At 42.0% G+C, this 19,948-nt stretch overlaps 8 protein-coding genes across 8 annotated transcripts; 3 read left to right on the top strand and 5 right to left on the bottom strand.

Moving 5' to 3' along the window:
• Nucleotides 1–2,634: 2,634 nt before the first annotated feature.
• Nucleotides 2,635–6,288, bottom strand: ABOM_009710 (putative nuclear pore complex subunit Nup133; the record flags this gene model as incomplete). Its single annotated transcript, XM_022536838.1, has 2 exons — nt 2,635–2,981; nt 3,039–6,288. The coding sequence occupies 2 exons, from the start codon at nt 6,286–6,288 to the stop codon at nt 2,635–2,637; spliced, it is 3,597 nt and encodes a 1,198-aa protein (XP_022385763.1).
• A 60-nt stretch (nt 6,289–6,348) lies between these two features.
• Nucleotides 6,349–6,839, bottom strand: ABOM_009709 (uncharacterized protein; the record flags this gene model as incomplete). Its single annotated transcript, XM_022536837.1, has 2 exons — nt 6,349–6,456; nt 6,534–6,839. The coding sequence occupies 2 exons, from the start codon at nt 6,837–6,839 to the stop codon at nt 6,349–6,351; spliced, it is 414 nt and encodes a 137-aa protein (XP_022385737.1).
• A 429-nt stretch (nt 6,840–7,268) lies between these two features.
• On the top strand, nt 7,269–8,469 carry ABOM_009708 (ACP S-malonyltransferase; the record flags this gene model as incomplete). Its single annotated transcript, XM_022536836.1, has 2 exons — nt 7,269–7,314; nt 7,421–8,469. The coding sequence occupies 2 exons, from the start codon at nt 7,269–7,271 to the stop codon at nt 8,467–8,469; spliced, it is 1,095 nt and encodes a 364-aa protein (XP_022385738.1).
• Nucleotides 8,470–8,851: 382 nt separating this feature from the next.
• ABOM_009707 (uncharacterized protein) lies at nt 8,852–9,519 on the bottom strand (the record flags this gene model as incomplete). Its single annotated transcript, XM_022536835.1, has 3 exons — nt 8,852–9,040; nt 9,130–9,429; nt 9,475–9,519. 3 exons carry the CDS (start codon nt 9,517–9,519, stop codon nt 8,852–8,854), a joined length of 534 nt encoding a protein of 177 aa, XP_022385734.1.
• Nucleotides 9,520–10,073: 554 nt separating this feature from the next.
• Nucleotides 10,074–10,925, top strand: ABOM_009706 (NuoB/complex I 20 kDa subunit family protein; the record flags this gene model as incomplete). Its single annotated transcript, XM_022536834.1, has 4 exons — nt 10,074–10,104; nt 10,156–10,348; nt 10,402–10,757; nt 10,831–10,925. 4 exons carry the CDS (start codon nt 10,074–10,076, stop codon nt 10,923–10,925), a joined length of 675 nt encoding a protein of 224 aa, XP_022385735.1.
• Nucleotides 10,926–11,237: 312 nt separating this feature from the next.
• Nucleotides 11,238–12,330, bottom strand: ABOM_009705 (oxidoreductase, short-chain dehydrogenase/reductase family; the record flags this gene model as incomplete). The annotated part of the gene is made up of 3 exons (XM_022536833.1): nt 11,238–11,422; nt 11,505–11,716; nt 11,813–12,330. 3 exons carry the CDS (start codon nt 12,328–12,330, stop codon nt 11,238–11,240), a joined length of 915 nt encoding a protein of 304 aa, XP_022385776.1.
• Nucleotides 12,331–13,936: 1,606 nt separating this feature from the next.
• ABOM_009704 (rRNA-processing protein MPP10) lies at nt 13,937–16,030 on the top strand (the record flags this gene model as incomplete). The annotated part of the gene is made up of 1 exon (XM_022536832.1): nt 13,937–16,030. One exon carries the CDS (start codon nt 13,937–13,939, stop codon nt 16,028–16,030), a length of 2,094 nt encoding a protein of 697 aa, XP_022385736.1.
• Nucleotides 16,031–16,164: 134 nt separating this feature from the next.
• ABOM_009703 (uncharacterized protein) lies at nt 16,165–16,975 on the bottom strand (the record flags this gene model as incomplete). Its single annotated transcript, XM_022536831.1, has 2 exons — nt 16,165–16,657; nt 16,722–16,975. 2 exons carry the CDS (start codon nt 16,973–16,975, stop codon nt 16,165–16,167), a joined length of 747 nt encoding a protein of 248 aa, XP_022385774.1.
• Between the last annotated feature and the right edge of the window lie 2,973 nt (nt 16,976–19,948).

The raw sequence follows: 19,948 nt of genomic DNA, 5'->3' as shown, positions 1-19,948 counted from the left end.
TAAAGATAATAACTCTATATATTAAAAATATACTATTAATAGATTTTAAATAGATATATTAAATAATAATAGTTTTATAAATTTTAATTTTATATTTAATAATATTATTTTATAGCTATTAATAGCCAATTGTAATGGCGGTATACTATATAGGTGATCCTAGGGCATTCGGGATCGTTGATCCCGAATTATATAACCTTTTAGTCTTGTAGAATACAGTGTCCTGGCCGTATCTCTTACACAAATTTAATAAAATAGATATAGATATATGTATATTTCGAACCCTTATTTTATATAGTATTGTGGCTTTGTGTTTATAGTTTTTGTTATATTTTAATACTTTTATATAGTGGGAAGACTGTTACTGCCTTACTGCTTTCTATGTAGTTAGTCAGTGCCGAACACCAACACCAATAAACTATCTTCATCTTCCAACGACTCGCGCCATAGGATAAATTATTGCGCAGCCGCTCGGGGCTCCGCTCGTCTTGAGATACGGTCCAGCCGGTAGGGGTAGGCCGCAGGTCTGCCCCTAGTAAAATCAAGAAATATCAATCAACTAAAGATAGACAGCCCAAAGTAGTTAACAAAGCAGTAATATCAAACTGGTAGAATATCAATCTGACTCTAGATTGTCAAGTATGCCACAGGCTGTCGCTGGCGGGTCATGTAAAGACTGTAATGTCTGAGACACCTACTGTGACCATATGGCTCAGAGAGCTATAACAGAATTGGGATCCAATAGAAGGATATATAGCTTACATTATATAATAGGCAATTATAGCAGGCAGAATAGACAGTGCGGGCTCGCGCTGTGACAGCTCTGTAGAGATTATCTATCTAGATCACCACATTAAGCCACAGGGACCACCAATGTAACTACAGAACATAGGGCCATGTATGCTGCGCAACATTATAGAATAAGCTATACTCATCTACTATACTGCACTGCTGTTTTATATAGTGGCAATCATGTATCTTAGTTATAGACAACTTCAATATCAATTGAAGGAAGTATACAGAGTACAAACTGCTGCTCCCTCGGGCTGCCGCTTAACACTTGTGAAAGGTAACAACATTGTGGGGCGGCAATAAGGCCTAGATCTTTTACCCCACATGGAATCTGGATAGTCGGCAATCGCCAACCCCGCATCTGTATTGAGCAACCATGAGGTCATGAGTCCCCGTCTCGGCTTAGCTTGCTCACTGCTCAGTGGCCAACACAAGTCAAGTACATTACATATAGTAGGCCACGTTGAGTTAGATACTAACCTTCCCTTCTCCCTTTACTTGACTGTTGGCATTTGGTGTGCTACCAATCCAAGATTTGATTGATACTTGAACTCTTATCTGATGAATGTGAATGTCACTGAGATCTACTGCTACGGCCAGCAGCAACCAACTGTGAAAGAGCCCACTGATCGCATACTATCCCCTCTAATACTCGGGATTATCGGTGAATCGTGACCCTCGTGTCATACAACAGACCATTAAGGTATGTAGATACCCCCTGTGATTGAGATGGTTCTTCTAGTAAAACCTCAGCGTGCATAAAACTTGATATGGTTGTATGCGGCAGGACCTGATGATCTCCTGGATGCTCATTGTATTTTCACTGTCCATGTCACCCTCGAACCTGTATCGCGAACCGGCCTGATTACTCACCAGGAAAGAGGGCCATTGTGTGAAGTCATCCTGTTATTGCTTTGCAGGCTGCTCTTGACTCCGCTAATACTCTCATATATTCCAGGTATCTCGCCTTCTTCTGGTGAGTGTGTTGGTACTTAAACATAGGCAAACATTTTTACAAGTGAGTTTATCATAACCCCGCCTTCGAAGCTCGTAGCTTATATCGCTGACCTGTATCCAGTGACGCGCTCCCACAAAGTAAATGATCGTGACTATTCCATACTTCATGATGGAATAGCTGTATCCCAAGAGCATCTTCCTCGCTACCTTGCAAAATCTGGCCCCGTTGATGCTGATCCCCGGAAGACAAAAAAAGATGGCGGGGGAAAGAGGAACTGGTGAGCAATCTTTTTTTTAGCCCACCCCCTCCAGTCCAGTTCTAAATTTGTATATTTAGGGGTCGGTCGGGCGACGAAGTTCACGACTATGATTACACATTCACGAACGCTCGGCGCCATTCCAATAGTAGCACTCAAGGAATAGCGGATTTTAAAACCAAGTTTGAGACGATTGATCCAGAGCCTGTGTTCGAAGAAAGCTTCCATGGGGTGCAAGATGAAGCGGGTTCCGTGGATGGAAACAGCGTGATTGATGTTGACAGAGCCACTAGCCTCGGTAAGACACTGGCATAACAGAGTCATGAACTGTGCCCCATATGTGTGTTGGGAATGCTGCAACTGCTTTCACCGAATCCCCAAGCAGTAGATTTTTTGCGGAAGATTTTAAACTCATTGCGAACAAGTGAAAATGCTATTCATAATTCAGAATGTCTTAACAAGTGATGGACGAGTAGATAATTAGCAGAAATACGAGGACCATGATAATAAAATCCTGCCTCTGTATCCGGTCAAATTACATATAATAGCCGTAAGGGCATAATCGCGCTGACATACTCGTCCTTTAGCATTGTGCAACCTGTGACTAGGTAGTGGGACCAGTCAAAGGTTAAAGCCAACTTAACCGCGCCTTACTAGACCCTTCCTTTTGTTGCGGGGACCTCTCCTTTTGCTGGTTGTTGTCGTTGGATTCTTCCAAAGTAAAAGTCGGAGGGATTGGGGTTGAGGTGGACTCTTCTGCAGAGCCGAGAAGATTTTTGAACCAAAAGTCAAGCCTTCCTTTTCCCACGTTTTGATGTAGGATTTCATTCTCTCTTTCAAGATCATGCATGATTCGTGTCCGTTGCTCCGGACGAAAGCGTGCCGAGAGAAGTTCAGAATCCGATCCGTTTAGAAAAACATCATGTGGAGAACTTGGAATGTACAGGGATGCGTAGCTAGCGTCTTCATTGTATCCTGCTAAAGGTGTTAGTTCATCCAGTGACCGTAAGTGGCCCCAAAGCGGGTACTTACTGTCTCTTAGACATAGACCCAGAGTACGGAAAAGGGCCGTGTCGTAAATAAAGGGCTCGCTTCCACTGTCCATGTTCTCGGCCGCCCTTCCTGTAGCCACCCAATTGTCTTTTATCATACACCGTCGCCACACCAGCTTCTGCATAGTAATATGGTTGAGTGAACCTTGCTGAGCGTAAGTTCCGAGACGAATGACACGCAAGGCCAGGTAGAACTCTTTCCCGGATAATTCTGATTGGCTATATTCCGATGTTTGGTCAGAATCAATCAATGTTAATATATCGACCAGTTGGTATATATCAATGATTTTCCTAGTGACAACTTTGGTGAGGGTTTCACTGAGTAGTTCATGTAGGGAAGGCCTATCTTCAGCAATCCTTTTTCCAAAGTTATCAATTGCTAGGTCGACCTCAGCTCTCTGATCGATTGCGCCCTGCAACGCCGGGGAAATATAGGCGTAAATGAGTTCTTGGACGGCATCTATTTCAGAGAGATCTTCTAGATGCCGTATGTCGTTGTGGAAACCAGAATGGCTCGACATGTTGGTCTCTTCCCATGCCGCTAGTTTGGCAAGCTTCGCTAGGGATAGTTCGACACGATGACTCCATAAATCGGATTCCCCCCCTATTGCGAGTTTCTCCAGTGACTGAGCGGCGGTGCTGTAGTCAATTTCACCAATTACATCATTGATCCAGCCTAGCCGCGAATAGGCTGCATCCTTACGCAAGAATTGAGTGATAAATGGTTGGAATTTCTTCATAGCGAAAAGTATTCCCGACTGACGCATCGATAATTGCCGGGAAAAAAATGCATTTGCCCATGATTCACCGAATTTCTCAAAATAAAGAGATATTTTTTTGTTGAGTTGATCAGACTCACAGTTGATATAATCTGATGCACCGTTTCGGGAATTTTGGGGGAGAATTTCGCCCTTTGTTTGGTCTTGGAGCTCAATGATGAGTTCTACCAATGCACTCATATCTCGAAATTTTTCCGCCAACGTAATGGCATCCTCTAATCTTCCAATACCGGCAAGTTTGAAGAGTCGCCACTTGCGTTGTTTAACATGGGCGTGCTCAACAGCGATGCCCTCATCGACCAGTTTTGGGTCCTCTTGGGCAGAGAGCCAACGAGCCCGCTCACAATGCATTTGGCCTAGAACACGGAGTTGTCTGGCACCGTTGCCCGCAATTCTTTTCACTGTTAGGCTCTCAGGGGCTTCAGTGACAGATGTTGCTTGTTGAATCCAAGCCCTGCAACTATCGAGTTCTAGATCCAACAAATGGCCCGTTTCAACGTAACTGAAACTCTGAGACGTCCAAAATTCCGGTAAATTTTTGAAGCCGGTAATTAGTACGCCATCTTCGAGATATCCATCAAGAATACCGTACCGACTAGCGTGCTCATCGCGGTATCTGAATGCGGTCTCCAAGACCGCCAGAGAAAGCTCACTTGCTTGTAGTATTTGTTCTGACATATTTCGTCCCTGTCTCAATGAATGCCCTTTCTTTGGCTTAATGGCATTGAAAACCCATGGAACAATATGCCCCATCTGGAATGTATCGTAGAGAAACCAGTTGCGGACGGAGTCAACCTCGCCGTCTTGCTTTTCGACTCGTGTTTTAAATTTGTCACTCATCGAATTGATAACGTGAGCAAGAAATGTTGGTCCCTTGCCCTTCAATTTCCTAGAGCTTTCTTCTATCTTCCACATAGCCCTCTGAGCCGCAAGTTTCTCCGCGCCCCACAATAACTCCCACCAGGTTTGTTGGCTCAATGACTTATTTTGTTGCATCAAAAGACATGCCAGGTCATCCAAAGCTTTTGCTCTTGATCGTAGATTCTGTTCTAAGGATATTGCTGTCGCTGGGATGAACTTTGATGTAGATTGGAGCAAGTCTCTGCAAATATCCAACGCGGCTTGCTCGATATCCGTGACAGAGAAGTCTAGGCTACTCTTATTGTTCAAATTCAGTGGATTTCCGAGCATGGTACCATAGAATATGGCTTGCTCGATCTTTTGCTTAGCTGTGATTCGAACACATTCAGCGGTGGAACATGAGTTGTGGTGTGGTAGAGCTGTAATGCGGATGATACCAAAATCGCGAATCATTATTAAACATGCGGGGCACGAGTTCTCGTTGTTTTTGTCCTCAAAGCCGCTGCCTAAAATCTCAAAGGCCTTTCCTGAGCGGAAACTGATAGAGTCCTGGAACACCCGCTGTTGTAGATGTTGCGCGGACTGGTGTTCGGTTGAACTCAATGAGAAGAGTACAACAGAGTGATCCAGTAAAATAAATGCCATACCACCGGGCTTAGGAAGGTATAATTTCGGTTTTGAATCAAGACCCGCCGAAACCCCATGCAAATCAATAGGGTGGGAAGACTGGATATGGACTTCCTCAGCTAGGTTGACTTGCACAAGGGACATGCTTTGCGAGCTCATCCCAGATTGAGCTACAAGGAGCAAGAGATGCCAGGATGGTACCGACGCGCTAATTGGTGGCTCACGAACATTGCATCCAGCCGGCATGAGTGCAAAGTCTAAGATCTTGATGTTGGAGTCGTCAGGTCTGTTCGAATCTTCCGTACCAAGGTGACGCCATAGGTCATTTGTAATATCAAACTGTTTCTTCAATATACTCCCGTTATTCCAATGTGTATCCCAGATTTCAAACAGACAGCCTGACGTAGCGATTATAATATCTCGCTGTCCACGTTGATGAGATTCACCCGCTTTGACGGCAGCTAGGTCTTTTCTTGAAAACCCTCCACCCAAGACGTTTCTAATACCACCGAAAAACCCAATCTTACCAAGCCCGGACGCATTTCGCAGGAAATTAACAGTCACTGTCGGCTTTCCTTGTGGATCCCGAACGGTGATATGAGCAACCCTCCCCGACGATAATGTGACGATGATACCAGAAGGCTCGCAATTCACGAGATCTGTGATGTGTTCACCTGAGAGTAGATTAGGTATGCATCCCTGGAAGGTCTTCTGCTTCTGCCTGGCCAGGCCCAGTGATGCAGCACATGAGACAGTTTCCCAGTATATGATACTCCCCGTGTCAGGAGTGATGATCATAAGGCCTGGAATCCCAGCTGTTACAGTAGATAGTAGGATTCCAAGAGGAACTGGCCCATTTGGCTCCCTGTAGGATTCGGGTATGGAAATAGTAAACACATCGGCGGGTGAGGGCGAGGAAGTAGCAATTGAGTATGGCCAGATGATTGCATGGGAGTGCGTCATGGCTAAGGCATAGCCATTGCCTGCACCAAAGAAGCATTTATAAGACCCTGCGTGTTCGTGTTAACAGTGTGAGTTGTGGAGAGATAAGCCAGACTCGCCTGATTGTAGTCCGCGGATCTGATCTGGTAGAGCCGGTAATTGCAAAACATTGTAAACGTCGGTTTTAGACTACGTGTAATAGCATCAGCGACCCTCTTATTTTCAACTCATGTAGGAGAGCTAGGGTATGACCAAGCACAACTTACGAGGACAATGGTCCCATCAGCTTCGCCTCGCTTCTCTAGCTTCTTTGGACCTCTGATTGGAATGCTCTCTTGAAAAGTAGCATTGTCTGCGGTTTCAAGGTCTTGCGAAGCAAGAGTTGTTGAACAACTCCCATGCTCGTTTAGCTCGTTTTGGTCCTCTAAAGGAATATCTGAACTACCATGGCGCAAACTGGACCGTTGTCTTTTGGCTTTTGGAGGGTTAACAGGTTCATCAGAGCTTGTACGTTGGCGTCTTCGAGGATTACGCAAGGATGCCGACGAAATCGGGGCTTTTGGCAAGAACATTGTCGGAGACTCAGGAAAACGTGAATATGGCCGCCACGGAATCGTATTGTATCTAAGCCATTAGAGAACCGGGAATTAGAGGAAGAGGAGAAGTATATTTTCAGGTAAATAAAGTACAGTCTTTTGTATTGATTAGGTAGTATCATGAACGGAGATAATTTGTTGATTGATTATGTAGGCGGTCAGCGAGTCTCTGCATTGATCACGTGGTAAACATTGCGATACTAGCTGTTGCTTAGATGTTAGTCCTTGGTCAACATAATTGAGAGATATTTATATGGGTCTATCCTATGCATCACAATGCTTACATATTATACTGTTAGTGTTTCCATGAGACGCCACAGGGTTACACTTCTCGACAACTTTTTAAGATGTTCTCTACCTCTAGCTTAAATTATACTTTGTACATAAAAAGTACCCTGCTTCATCATGTGTCATGCCGGTCACGGTTCCTCATCAGATGCCAAAGAAGATGGTATACTGTTTCTAGCAAGACTACCTTACGCACAGCTCTTTTTTTTCCAGGTCCGGACCAGTCAGCCTCCTGCCACGGGTTGCCATTTTGGCTAACGGTTTGTTAGGTCATGGAGTACAGCGCGTAGGCATGGTGTCTTCATGGATCAATAACTTTCCAGACATCGCTGGGAGTTTCTTAGATGAAATGGATAATGCATTGGGGTTTCGGCTTTCTCGTGTTATTGCCGAAGGACCGAATTCAGAGCTGAATAAGACTGAGAATTCCCAACCTGCTATTATGGCGACGTCAATATTGATCCTTCGAATCTTAGAACAAAAATTTGGGTTCGATACGAAATCTCGTGTGGATGTCACCCTTGGTCATAGCCTGGGGGAGTTCTCCGCGCTGGTTACTGGGGGCTATCTTGATTTCAGTGACGCTCTAAAGCTAGTCCGACGGCGGGCAGAGATCATGGCTCAATGCACTCGAAAAGCCTCCACGGAATCTGGCGAGGATTACGGAATGGTGGCACTTGTCTGCGAGCCCGATCATCTTGACGGTCTGCTTGCAACAATCCAGGAGTTCCTGGGCCTTGCATCGACTAGTATCAAAGATGATTTAAATTACGGAACGCCGCCTATTGAGAAAGTGATGGTGGCAAATGTCAACTCTAAAAACCAAATAGTGTTGAGCGGAAGCATTGAAAGGATAAGAACTCTTCTCATTCAACTTCGCCAGTTTGGAGGTCACGATCCACGTGCAGTGAGAATAAACAGTGAAAGCCCGTTCCACAGTCCCATAATGATGCCTGCGGCAGAATATATGACACGTGCTCTTGACAACATTAAACTCAACTTCCCAGCACATATGCCATGCGTTTCAAATGTTTCTGGTCTTCCGTTCCGCTCAGAGGAAGAACTAAGGAGGCTGCTTTCACAACAGTGTGTTGATACTGTGCGATGGTGGGACAGTATCAGGTATTTAGATCAAGAAAGAGGGGTAAAGCGTTGGATTGGCATTGGGCCCGGGAAAGTCGGCAGGAATCTAGTTGGAAAGGAGGTCGGTAAGGTAATGGCTAAAGGGGGTGGTGTTTGGGCAATCTGTGATACTCGCGAGCTTGAAGACATTGTCAGGAGTCTCGAACAGACTGAATCTGAAGTTTCGTGTGATTAACCCCGTCACAGATACAGGTATGCTCAGGCCGGTGGATTTTATGTTGTCAATTTATTATTTTGATAGTACTTACACACGCAGTGACAGTACAGCAAGGGTAAATAAATGCTTTTCAATTGTCCCATAAATTAGCGGTCCTGGAAGTTCTTCTGTGTCAATGCCACAAACATGATCATGACGACTTACCGCTTCTTGCCATTTCAATATTAACTTGGACTAGCTGACCCGGGCTAATAGAATTAACATTTAGCACATAGTCTGTCTCACTGACTACTATAGGTTATGCCAAACCTTGCTGTATAGTCTAGACCCGCAAATGATCATGAGCCACAGTTATCCCTTTGACATACCTAGAGAATTGGTCTCTACCATAAAGATCGCTTCAAAGTATAGTCGCATCTAGTCCCCATGTTTCACCAATATGCTTGACCTCCGCAATGAATTTATGGTCTGTGATTTGCAAAGAAGTCGAGGCAGGGGCAGCAGTTTTGATTGTAGGGATATGGTCATCTGGAGAATAAAATGGGTTTTGAAAAAGCCGAATATAGGCTGTCTGCAAGGCTCGGAAAACCTGATAGTCAATTGTTAATTTGGACGTTTACTAGTGCGTTGAAATCAAGAAAAGAGTATTCGACATAGACCATCCGTGGTAGGACATACCGATTTCAGGTCTGGATCTTTGGAACAAGTCCTCGGAGACCCTTTCTGTTTCTCGATGCTGCCTGGAACCGGTTGTCCGATCAAATCAACAATGACCAGTAGTTTTACTCCAGTAGTTGTTAGCCAACCATATGCTGCTAGCTTTTCATCGACGGCATGCAAGAGGCCTAGATCTTGATCGACTGAAGTTTGCTTTTGCCGAATCTCAAAGATATCGAGACAGGAATTCAATAGAAACGAGAATTCAACAGTAGAATTCAAATAAGGGGGGAAAAGCGAGATATGCAAAGGGTTGTCCTTCTAGTGCATTAGCATGCCATCTTAAACGAGCCATAGTTATCGTACAGCTTTTCCAATAATACCGATGCAAGCAATTTTCGGTCCTGACATTTTGAAGAAATATCTGTATCTAGAATGATCCACTGCGGTACAAATCGTGTTTCTCTCTGAAGGCATTCAAGTTCAGGGAAACTTCACATGGGCAGATTTGGCCCCTCGTCTGCAAAGGTGGTTGGGAAGTACTGTACATAGGCCGAATGAACATGTTGCATACAACTCAATTTAGTACTATGTAAGTGGGTAGTGTCCATGGTACTGCTATAGATAAGGTAGATTGAGTACAAGACGGTATTAAAATACTCCAATAATATAGCTTAGAATTTAACTTACCTACCTGGTAGACACTTACCCCGATACCTCTTACAGTATTGTATGTGAAATGAGCTCCTACTGCAGTATTTTCTGGTACAATTTCTGTATTATAACAGTAAAGCAAAGACTGGTGTACCACTAGTGCAGAACCGCGAGTACCGGAGCCGCAACGCTCGCCTTCTAGTATCTAATTACCGCCAACAAGCGACATTTTGAAGTCGTTGCAACATCTTTCGGCACTCAGCCCAAGGATCTTCTGAAGGAGTCTCGTAAAAAAACAAGTCACAGCTGCCATGCTTCCTTCAACTGCGCGCGCCCTTCATGGTGAACAATTCACTACTTGCGAGTCATTTGAGCTTTGCTAACGTTAAACAGCACGACCACGCTTGGTCTCATCGATTCCTCGAATCCAACTAGTTACAAATTTGTCAACTACCCCCAACAAATCGGCCACAGCGCTTGAGCAACAAGGGCATTCCGGCCAATCACTGACGGCTTCTGGAAAAATACGGAAGGAGGTACCTCTACCAAGCCAGGAGAAGAAAGAGGGTGCGATGCAATATGTGCTGTTTGTGTCCCTGAGGATCTGAAAACTATATACGTGTCTAACGTTGTACTTAGGACTACCTTGGACCAAGTTGCTAATTGGGCACGTCAGAGCTCTCTTTGGCCTATGACTTTTGGTCTCGCTTGTTGCGCTGTTGAGATGATGCATCTGTCTACTCCGAGATATGATCAAGATCGCCTAGGAATTATCTTTCGAGCCTCTCCTCGCCAGTCAGATGTCATGATTGTCGCTGGAACATTAACGAACAAGATGGCACCCGCTCTTAGGCAGGTTTATGATCAAATGCCCGACCCACGTTGGGTTGTTAGCATGGGCAGCTGCGCAAATGGTGGTGGCTACTATCATTACAGCTACTCCGTTGTTCGTGGTTGCGATAGAATCGTGCCTGTTGATGTTTATGTTCCTGGATGTTCGTCTACACCCTTGACTATACATTTCCCTTCGTGATATTCTTTAAATGTCTGCTGACCGCTAACCTCAAGGCCCACCGACCTCCGAGGCATTGATGTACGGAATCTTCCAACTCCAGAAGAAGATGAGGCACACCAGAATCACGCGCATGTGGTACCGACGCTAAGTCTTTGGTAATATGCTCTATCATCCTATTCGAACTTAGGTTCTCAATTAAGGTAGATGTAAAATTAAAATCATTTTCTATGTTAGTCAATAAGGCAGGCTAGTTACTATTTATATCTACAGAACATTACTTTGTTAGTTAAAGCTCTTTTACTGCTTCTGTCATACTAGGGTATGTTGAAAAGGCCTCCCGCTTATTATATACATGAGTGAACGAACATGTCTTATATTTAAACAGCTGGAGGCCAGCTAAAGCTGAGAAGAGACTGCCTTGTGTCGAGAGATGTCCCCTCAGACAAGCGCCCCTATCTGGCTACCCATTGACAGCAACACCATTGGGATGCAAAGGTTGTCCCGAGATATAGCTGCTATCTTGGCTTGCTAAGAAGACGAAACAAGTAGCCACTTCACTGGGTTGTCCCGGACGGCCCATTGGCACACTGCTGAATTGGTCCATTGCCGAACTAGTCATAGTTGATGGCATCAGAGGCGTCCCAACTAGACGGCGGTTGGTTATCGTGTAATTGTTAGACGAGGATAAGCTTACTTGGGCCAGGACAAACACGATTCACCCGTATACCTCTTCCAACCTGCTGATTAGACAAGCCCCTGGTGAATGCAACAATTGCACCCTTGGTTGCTGTGTAGTCAAGGAGGTCAGGTCGACCGACGTATGCGTTGATAGACCCACAGTTTATTATACTTGAGCCACTTCCCATGTGCCGAAGCGCGTACTTGGAAAGGTAGAAAAATGGATGGGTATTGGTATCGAATGTACGCCCCCACTGATCTCTATTAGTTGCAACTCAGTTTTGATGGTTTTAACATTGACTCCCGAGTCGCGAAGTAACCGTGTTGTGATGTAGCCACAGGGAGCTTTCCACTTACTCTTCAAGGCCACTAATGTCCTCAACCATATTCTGGAATCCCGCGTTGTTGACCAAGATGTCTATGCCACCCATACATTGCACGGCGGTATCAACCACTTTTCGACAATTCTCCTTCTTGCGGACATCCACAGCCAAACAGTGACAATAATGCCCTGTGTCCTGGACCCTTCCTTTTGTCTCTTGTGCGCCCCTCTCCTCTTCTGGTAAGTAGACAATCAAGCTGGATGCTTCTTCCATTGCAAACAAAATAGCAATGGCGCGGCTAATTCTAGAGTCACCACTTGTAATGATGGCTCTTTTCCCAGCAAGCTTTCCTGTTGCCTTATGTGTCTCATAACTTTCTTCGACGGACGGTATGTGGGCTGATACCGATTTTGGGTCATCCAGTTCTTCCTGTAGCCCAGGCTTCTTCTGATGTTGAACAGGAATTTGATGGCCTGGGATAACCGATGAGTGATCTAGTTCGATAGGCTCCGAGTACAGTCTTACCTGGTTGAAACTGGGATTTAGGGTCATGAGCGGCACTCTCTGTGTATCCTTGCATAGTTTAGGCTATAACTTAATCTTAAGGTGTTAGGTAAGGTGAGAAGGCACAGTAAGAGATGTTGCTAACTAACGAAGTTTTGAATTATTTGGATATATGACTGAGTATATTCAGGGCCACCATGCCGCATTAAATATCCTCGAAACGTCTATATCGTCATGCTGATAACTGAGTGACGTCTCAGCGTACATAGCAAGTCTAGAGAATCCTCTCTTGTTTACTTAATACTTGAAAAAGTTGCACTTCCTTCAATTCTCATTTTCATTGCAAATCTATGATTGTGGCGGTTGAGGGTTGAAGGAGTCTGCTTGATTTCGGTGCATTTGTGAGAGACGTTGAACCAAGCTAGAACTAACCCCACTACTAAGTACATTTATACTACGGACCGGTAGAGGCGACCTGGTACTCTGTATGGAATCTTTCCCTTCGGTACCCTCGACTACAATATATCATGCTTAAAACCAAGCACCAGCCCAATTGCTGTCTATTATCTGTATAATATCAGGATTCAGTGGTGTTACTCTGAGCAAAGACAGTGTATGAAGTGAACCAACATCATGGATGGTGATTAATTTTTGCCCCACTATCAAAACATTCCACCCTCGACTTGACAATATCAGTTGTATGGAGCATTGGATGACTACTGTAGGTATGATGCCCAGAATACTGCAGTATCTAGTAGTTCCTAGCTCGGGATTGGTATGTATGTACTGTACATACACCATCATGAACCTGCCCTGATATGTACTACGTACTTCCATGGATACTTCGAGTGTTGTATTAAGAATGACACTCCTGCCGGACCCAGCTACCCCTTCTGAATAACTGACCCCCTTACTCCCACAAGAAAGGATCAGCTGATGACATGATTAAGTCTAGTCTAAAAAGGTTAGTTTAATGAAACACTTATCACTAGGATCTACGAAGATGTATGTATATCAAAGGTCACAGTACTCTGCAGTCTATACTTGTACATGTGGCCAGTGGCCAATAGTATATTATTAAACTAAAACCATATAGCTGTAGATCTACTAGCACTGGAATAAGAGCTTTTAAAATATCTCAATACTATCTTGTACAAAATAAACTGGGTATATAGAGCATTTACCCTAAAAGTTATCCTCGGTCATCCTTGTCTCTTGTGATTCTGAAGCGGCCTGTGGACAAGAAGCTCGGTATTATCTAGGGATAACGGATAGTACGACATTACCACTAGTATTTATAGGCACAAGTGCAAGCATGTTTACTCTGTACACAGTATACTTGGATTGTACTAGTAATGCCTGGACCATTTATGTGGTCTTTTTCTTAGCCAGAGAGCTCATGGGTTTATTCAAATGCGGTAGGCGGTCAGGCTAATATTTTTCTTGTTCTTTTTCTTTTTCTTGTCCCTCATGCTTCTGGCGGTTAAATTGTAATTGATCAAGATTGGATGGATTTGCATTTTCTCAGCAAGAATTTAAACGGTTTCATCTCTTTCTACATCGAATACATACTCCCCATATCCTCTCAATCGAACCACCTACATACACCTACGTATTCTTTTGGCCTCACGGCACTTTGGACCGTCACGGTGCCATGGCTGGTTTTGCAACGGATCCTGCCCTCAACGCAGCATTATCTGCTCCCTGGGCGTTTCTATGTCCTACATCAGAATTAAACGACACCATAGTAGGATCGGCAAAATATTTCCTGGACCCTCTTGCTCTTTCGATTAGTGACACCCAGTCGGCTCGTCAACGACACAATAGGAAACGCAAAAGATGCGAGGAAGACCTAGACCAAAACACCGACGTATTGCAACTAAAGCAGTTATTCGTTGAGGGGTTTGGTTCCGATCAAATTTGGGAACAAGCACTTAGAATCCTTGACTCAGCCGGACAGGAAGTCCAACGTGATTGTACGTTAACTATTCGACATGCTGACCACTCTATATCGGAGGAACATTTCACATCTTTCGAGGGCTCAGATTTTGCAGATGAAAGCTCCGAAGACAGCGAGCTGGGTAGTCATATAGACGGTGCCAGGGATATGTCAGATGTCGACGAGGAAGTCAGTATGGCGTCCGATCTAGATCTAGGCGACTCGGTACATGATGCACTGGATGCCCGAAGTGTTGACGAGATTCTGGACGAGAAAAATGACTCTAGTGAAACTGGAAGTGATGGGGAACAATCCGACACGTACAAAGAGGACCCTTTTGGGTTGAATGATGGATTTTTCTCAATTGATGACTTCAACAAACAATCAAAACTATGGGAAAGCCAAGACACTCGGGGTGGCCCAGATAGTGAATCTGAGAGTGATGAAGAAGTTGACTGGCATGCTGATCCCCTCGCCACTGGGAACAGTAGCGCTCCTTTGAAGAAAACGTCACCGTCAAATGAGACCAACAAGGGTGTCAATGAGGATGACGCAAGCGATGAGGAAGGGCCAACATTCAACAATGTCAACCTTCAGGATGGGCTAGACTCAGATTCAGATGATGCAGATCCTGGTACTGCACATGGGGCAGATTGGATCAATACTAGTGATATCAAATATTCCGACTTTTTTGCGCCGCCACCCCGAAAGTCTACAACCAAAAGGTCACGCCCTCTCCCAAAAACCCAGCCAGTTGCTGCAATCAACAGTAACGATATAGATCGTGCAATGGCCGATGTACGACGCGATCTATTTGAGGATGATGCTTCAATTGAGAACAGCGATGTAGATGATGGTGAACTAGATGAACCTGAAACCCAGAAATCCACACACGAAAAACAACGTGCACGAATCGCCGATGAGATTCGTCGCCTGGAAGCTGCCAACGTTGCAAAGAAAGAATGGATGCTTGCTGGTGAAGCTAGAGCCGCCGAGAGACCAGTAAACTCGCTTATTGAGGAAGATCTTGAAGTGGAAAGAATTGGAAAGCCAGTGTCTGTGGTTACTGCGGAGGTCTCTGAAGATATCGAAGGCCTCGTCAAGCGTCGGATTCTGGCCAGAGAGTTCGATGAAGTTATCCGCCGCCGCCCTGGTATCACTGATGGCCAGGTAGCGAGAAAGAGCCACTTTGAGCTTGAGGATTCTAAAGGTCAACAGAGCCTTGCAGAGCTATATGAGACTGATCATCTCCGAGCTACCGATCCTAACTATGTGGATCCTAAGAATCAGAAGCTTATGCGCGAACACGCTGAGATCAGTAATCTATGGAAAGAAATAAGTTCTCAATTGGATACCCTCTCGAACTGGCACTATAAGCCCAAAACCCCACACGCACACATCAACGTCGTCACTGATGTGGCAGCTATCGTGATGGAGGATGCACAACCAACAGCTGGAGGTGCTGTTGGCAGTGCAGCAACTCTTGCCCCCCAGGAGATCTATACACCTGGGGCTGATAGCAAAACTTCTGGGGAAGTGGTTCTGAGGAACGGATTATCAATCTCCAGAGAGGAAATGACCCGTGAGGAGAAGTCAAGATTAAGGCGACAACACAAGAAGCAAAAGAAATCTACCACCGGCGTTAAAAACCGACAGTCAGGAAAGGCAGCTGAGAAGCAACAAATTGTGTCTGATTTGAAAAAGGGTGGTGTGAAGTTGATTGGAAAGCAAGGAGAAGTCACAGATATCCATGGGCAAAAACCAACTGGAACAGGTCCAAGGAGTGGTGCCGATGCACTAAAGCTGTAATTGATCTTTCTCATACAATCGTATGTACAGTATAGGTAACCCAGGATTGATCTTGGTTTATTTGATTTCTCGACTTCATCGATTTATCGCAGATGTACATGTCTACCCTCAGTTAAACTCCTTTCTCGTTTCCTTCAGTTGCCTCTCTCTTCATCCTTATAGACAGGCGTGCCCGCTTTCAAACGTATTGAATACAGAAAAATGTTTTCTCGCTTGTAAGTCTCCGCCATCGGGTCATCGCAAACCTCGACGATATCGAATAACTTCTTCGCCAATTTCATAAAACGGAGATCCGCTCGTCTACGTCTCTTGAAGCAGAAATAACAAATAGATTCCGGGCCCAGGAGGTTTTTGAGAGTAGATATCAGCAAAGGAAAGGCCGGCTCAAAATAGACACAATCCGCAGCAAGTACGATAGCGGGGTGTGTCGGAATACAATCTGGAAGAGAACCCCCCCAGTTTAGCACCGTGGCAGCAACGCGAGAGGAAAGATTGTTAAGCTTGATGTTGGCCTCCATTAAAGAGAGCATTGGTGCTTGGTCCGTGATGTATACTGATGACGACCCCATGTTGCAACCGCGTGCAACAGCAAGTCCCACGAGACCTCCGCCAGCCCCCAACTCGACTCTAACAATGCCAGTCAGCACCATAAATCCCTTAGTACTCATTAAAACTTAGGTGCCGGACGAACATTGTTTTATCGTTAAGGTCAGATCGATGCTGATGTAACAAATAGCTTGCTAGGACCATGCCTGCCGGCCAAAGCTGGCCTCCGCATCCTTCCTTAAGATCTTCCTTGAGTATTAGGGGTTCTTTCAGTAGGCCGTCAAATGATATTTCGGCGTAGCTAACTCTTTTGAGATCTCTTGCTGGCACAAGCGACTCGCTAACATCGAAAGAATCACTGAGCCCTGATTGTTGGTCGGGGGAATTGGAACTTTCCATCATGCTCAACATAGAAGAATCACAATCAGAGAGCTAGTAACAAGGACTGCACTCACACAGGAGCCGTGCTCTTTTGATTTTGGTCTCTCAAACGAAGGATGTCGTTTCCAATGGGCAATACAGGAAGAAAGGATTAAAGAGAGAATCAAATTGAATAGATAAGATAAATGAGCGGGTACCCAACAAAGAAAATATTTGTTGCTATGCAAATTGAAGGAGTACAGCTTAATTACGGGGTAGTTTGTTGGAGTGGGTTAGGGCAGGAAAACACCAACTGGACTGAACATAAAACCTAGATACTATAATTACTTAGTGTTTCTCTGTAATAGCATGATCCCAAATGTTGAGGGAAAAACATTCGAAACAAATGGAAAGTAAGAATAAGTTAAACAGAGTACTACCTGGAACAAAATTACTCTGTCTATTAAATACAGCTAGTGTATGGAGTACTTTTGAAAGAAAATACTAGTACTCCGGAGTAATGATACCACCATGATTAGTGGTGATTAGCCTAGCTCTATTTGGATAGTTTGCCGACTAACCTGGAATGGATAGTACTAAGATCCTGTACTGTCTACTCTGTATGTAGTAACTTAGCTTTAGTAATACTACTAATAGTAGTTAGCAAGCACCCGGACCTACATACTAGTAGTAATTCGATTCTTTAGTACTACTAGTACTAGCGGGTATGGTCTTGCGTAAATCATTCGAAGTATCTACATAGTGTTACGCCCGGGGCTCCGTCGTCAAGTCTGAGACCAGTTAGCGGACCACATTCCGAGGATTACTAACCTGAAGTCGGCCGTCGACTAAAGTCGCTGTTGGACTGCGGTCTTAGTGAGACAGGAGTTGATCTAAAACTGCTGTCGACACAAGACTACTGTCGATACTAGACTGCTGTCAATACAGAGATACAGTCAATATAAGACTATCGTCGATATAGGGATATAGTCGATATAAGACTGCTGTTAATACTAGACTCGAGTCCAAAGAGCCAGATCTACTAAGTATATATATCCAATAGTTAAAGAGTATAAACAAGTTAAGACTGGTTATACTACTAAAGATAACTCTGTAGTAAAAATATATACTTTAAATAACTAATAGAATTGATTACAAAGAGCTAGACTAAGTATATAAATAAGTATCTTTATATATCCTAGATACTTAAATATCAGTTTAGTTTATAGTATACTACTTGATCTATATATACTATAATAATATTTATATATTATTACTTGGTGAGTATATACTATTTTATTATATAATCTCTGTAAATATTTATTTATTTATATTAGATATACTGCACAATAGATATACTTATATTTATTAGATTTTAGATTTAATCGATATTACTGTATTAATACCGAGAATATTTAATATTATTATTCTAGTAATATTAAGATCTCTCAATATTATTATAATTATAATATTCTGTTCCTGCTGATATTTATATGTCTGAATATTATAGATTTAATAATATTCTACCAGTAATAATATTTTACTGTTTATTATTATTATAGCCAATATATTATCTGTTAATATTGTATTAGACCAGGATCTATAATATTATTTCTTCTCTTCTAAATTTTTGTTCTTGAAAGTATAAAGTTATAATCTTTTTTTTTATAAATTTATAGATTTTCTTTTCTTGTAAATCTTTCTTTTCTTTTATAATATTTTATTATATCTCTGCGTAACCGGTATAAGAAATATTGTTAATAGACTGACTGTATTGTTTATAATAATATATAGATTAAGTTTTTTTATCTTTAGTATTACTCTTACAGTTTTTCTTATTTTATAGATTTAAATAGTCGAAACTGTACTATATATACTTGATATAGTTATAAATATAAGAAATATTTCTATAGTAACTGTAAGTAGAAAAAATTGAAGTATAATAAAGAAAAAGTTAATCTTGAAATTAAATAAGTCAAAGAATAATTAGAGTAGTTATTTATAAAAATAAAATATTTATAGAAATAGTATAAATTTCTAAAAGATTGTAGAGTTAAGATATTAAATTATAACTCGGTAATATTAGAGCAGTTAGATAAAAAAAATCTATTAAATATTGAGAATCTCTGAGAGCTTGAGTATTTAATTAATATTAATAATACTACTCTTCTTATCGATATTTTAGATAATTTTAATCTAATCTAGTTAATAAATAATCTCTTGTTCTGGATAAACTTTAATCTATCTACTAATAATACTGTTAAATTAGCTAATAATAATCTGTCAGATTTTTAATAGATTTCTATAAATTTTCTGAGATACTATAACTCTTTTATTTTATTAGATAGTATAGTTTTCTATTAACTTGTTTATATTTTAGTATTTTTTTGACTTTATATTCTGTTTTCTCTTTGTCAAGTTTAATATTTTTAGTAATTTTAGTATTCTCTGGTACAGATTCTAATAATAAGATATAAAATACTGGATATATTCTTTTTATCGAGTCTGGTAATTTTAGTTGATAATTAATATTATCAATTTATTTTTCGATTTTAAATAGTTCAATTTTCTAATAGTTAAGTTTTAAACTTAGTCTTTTTATTTTAATATTTCTATAAAGTAGAAATACTTTCTTTCTCTTTTTAAAAATAGATTCTCTTTTATAGTATTGATTATAGTATATTATTATATAATAGTTAAAAAATTTAATATCTAGAGATAGTTAATTGTACAAGTTCTTTAATTCTTTAACTGTTTTATTGGTTTCTTCTATAATAGAATATTTATTTCTTAATTTTTCTGCCAGTCTAATATAGTATCTATAGTTTATATAAAAAAATATTATTTCTATTATTAAATATTCTGTATTATTATATATAAACTGTACTGTTAGTAATAGATTTATTTAGTTATTCTATTAATAATTAATATAGTATTATAAATATTGTTTAATTATCTGATTTATTTTTTCTATTTAACTGTTTTTTTATAGATAATATACTGTAGTTAATT

Source organism: Aspergillus bombycis (assembly GCF_001792695.1).
Source record: "Aspergillus bombycis strain NRRL26010 chromosome Unknown contig00097, whole genome shotgun sequence".
Lineage (NCBI taxonomy): Eukaryota > Fungi > Ascomycota > Eurotiomycetes > Eurotiales > Aspergillaceae > Aspergillus > Aspergillus bombycis.
Note: the sequence above shows the minus strand (reverse complement) of the source record. Positions and strands in the feature narration are given on the sequence as shown.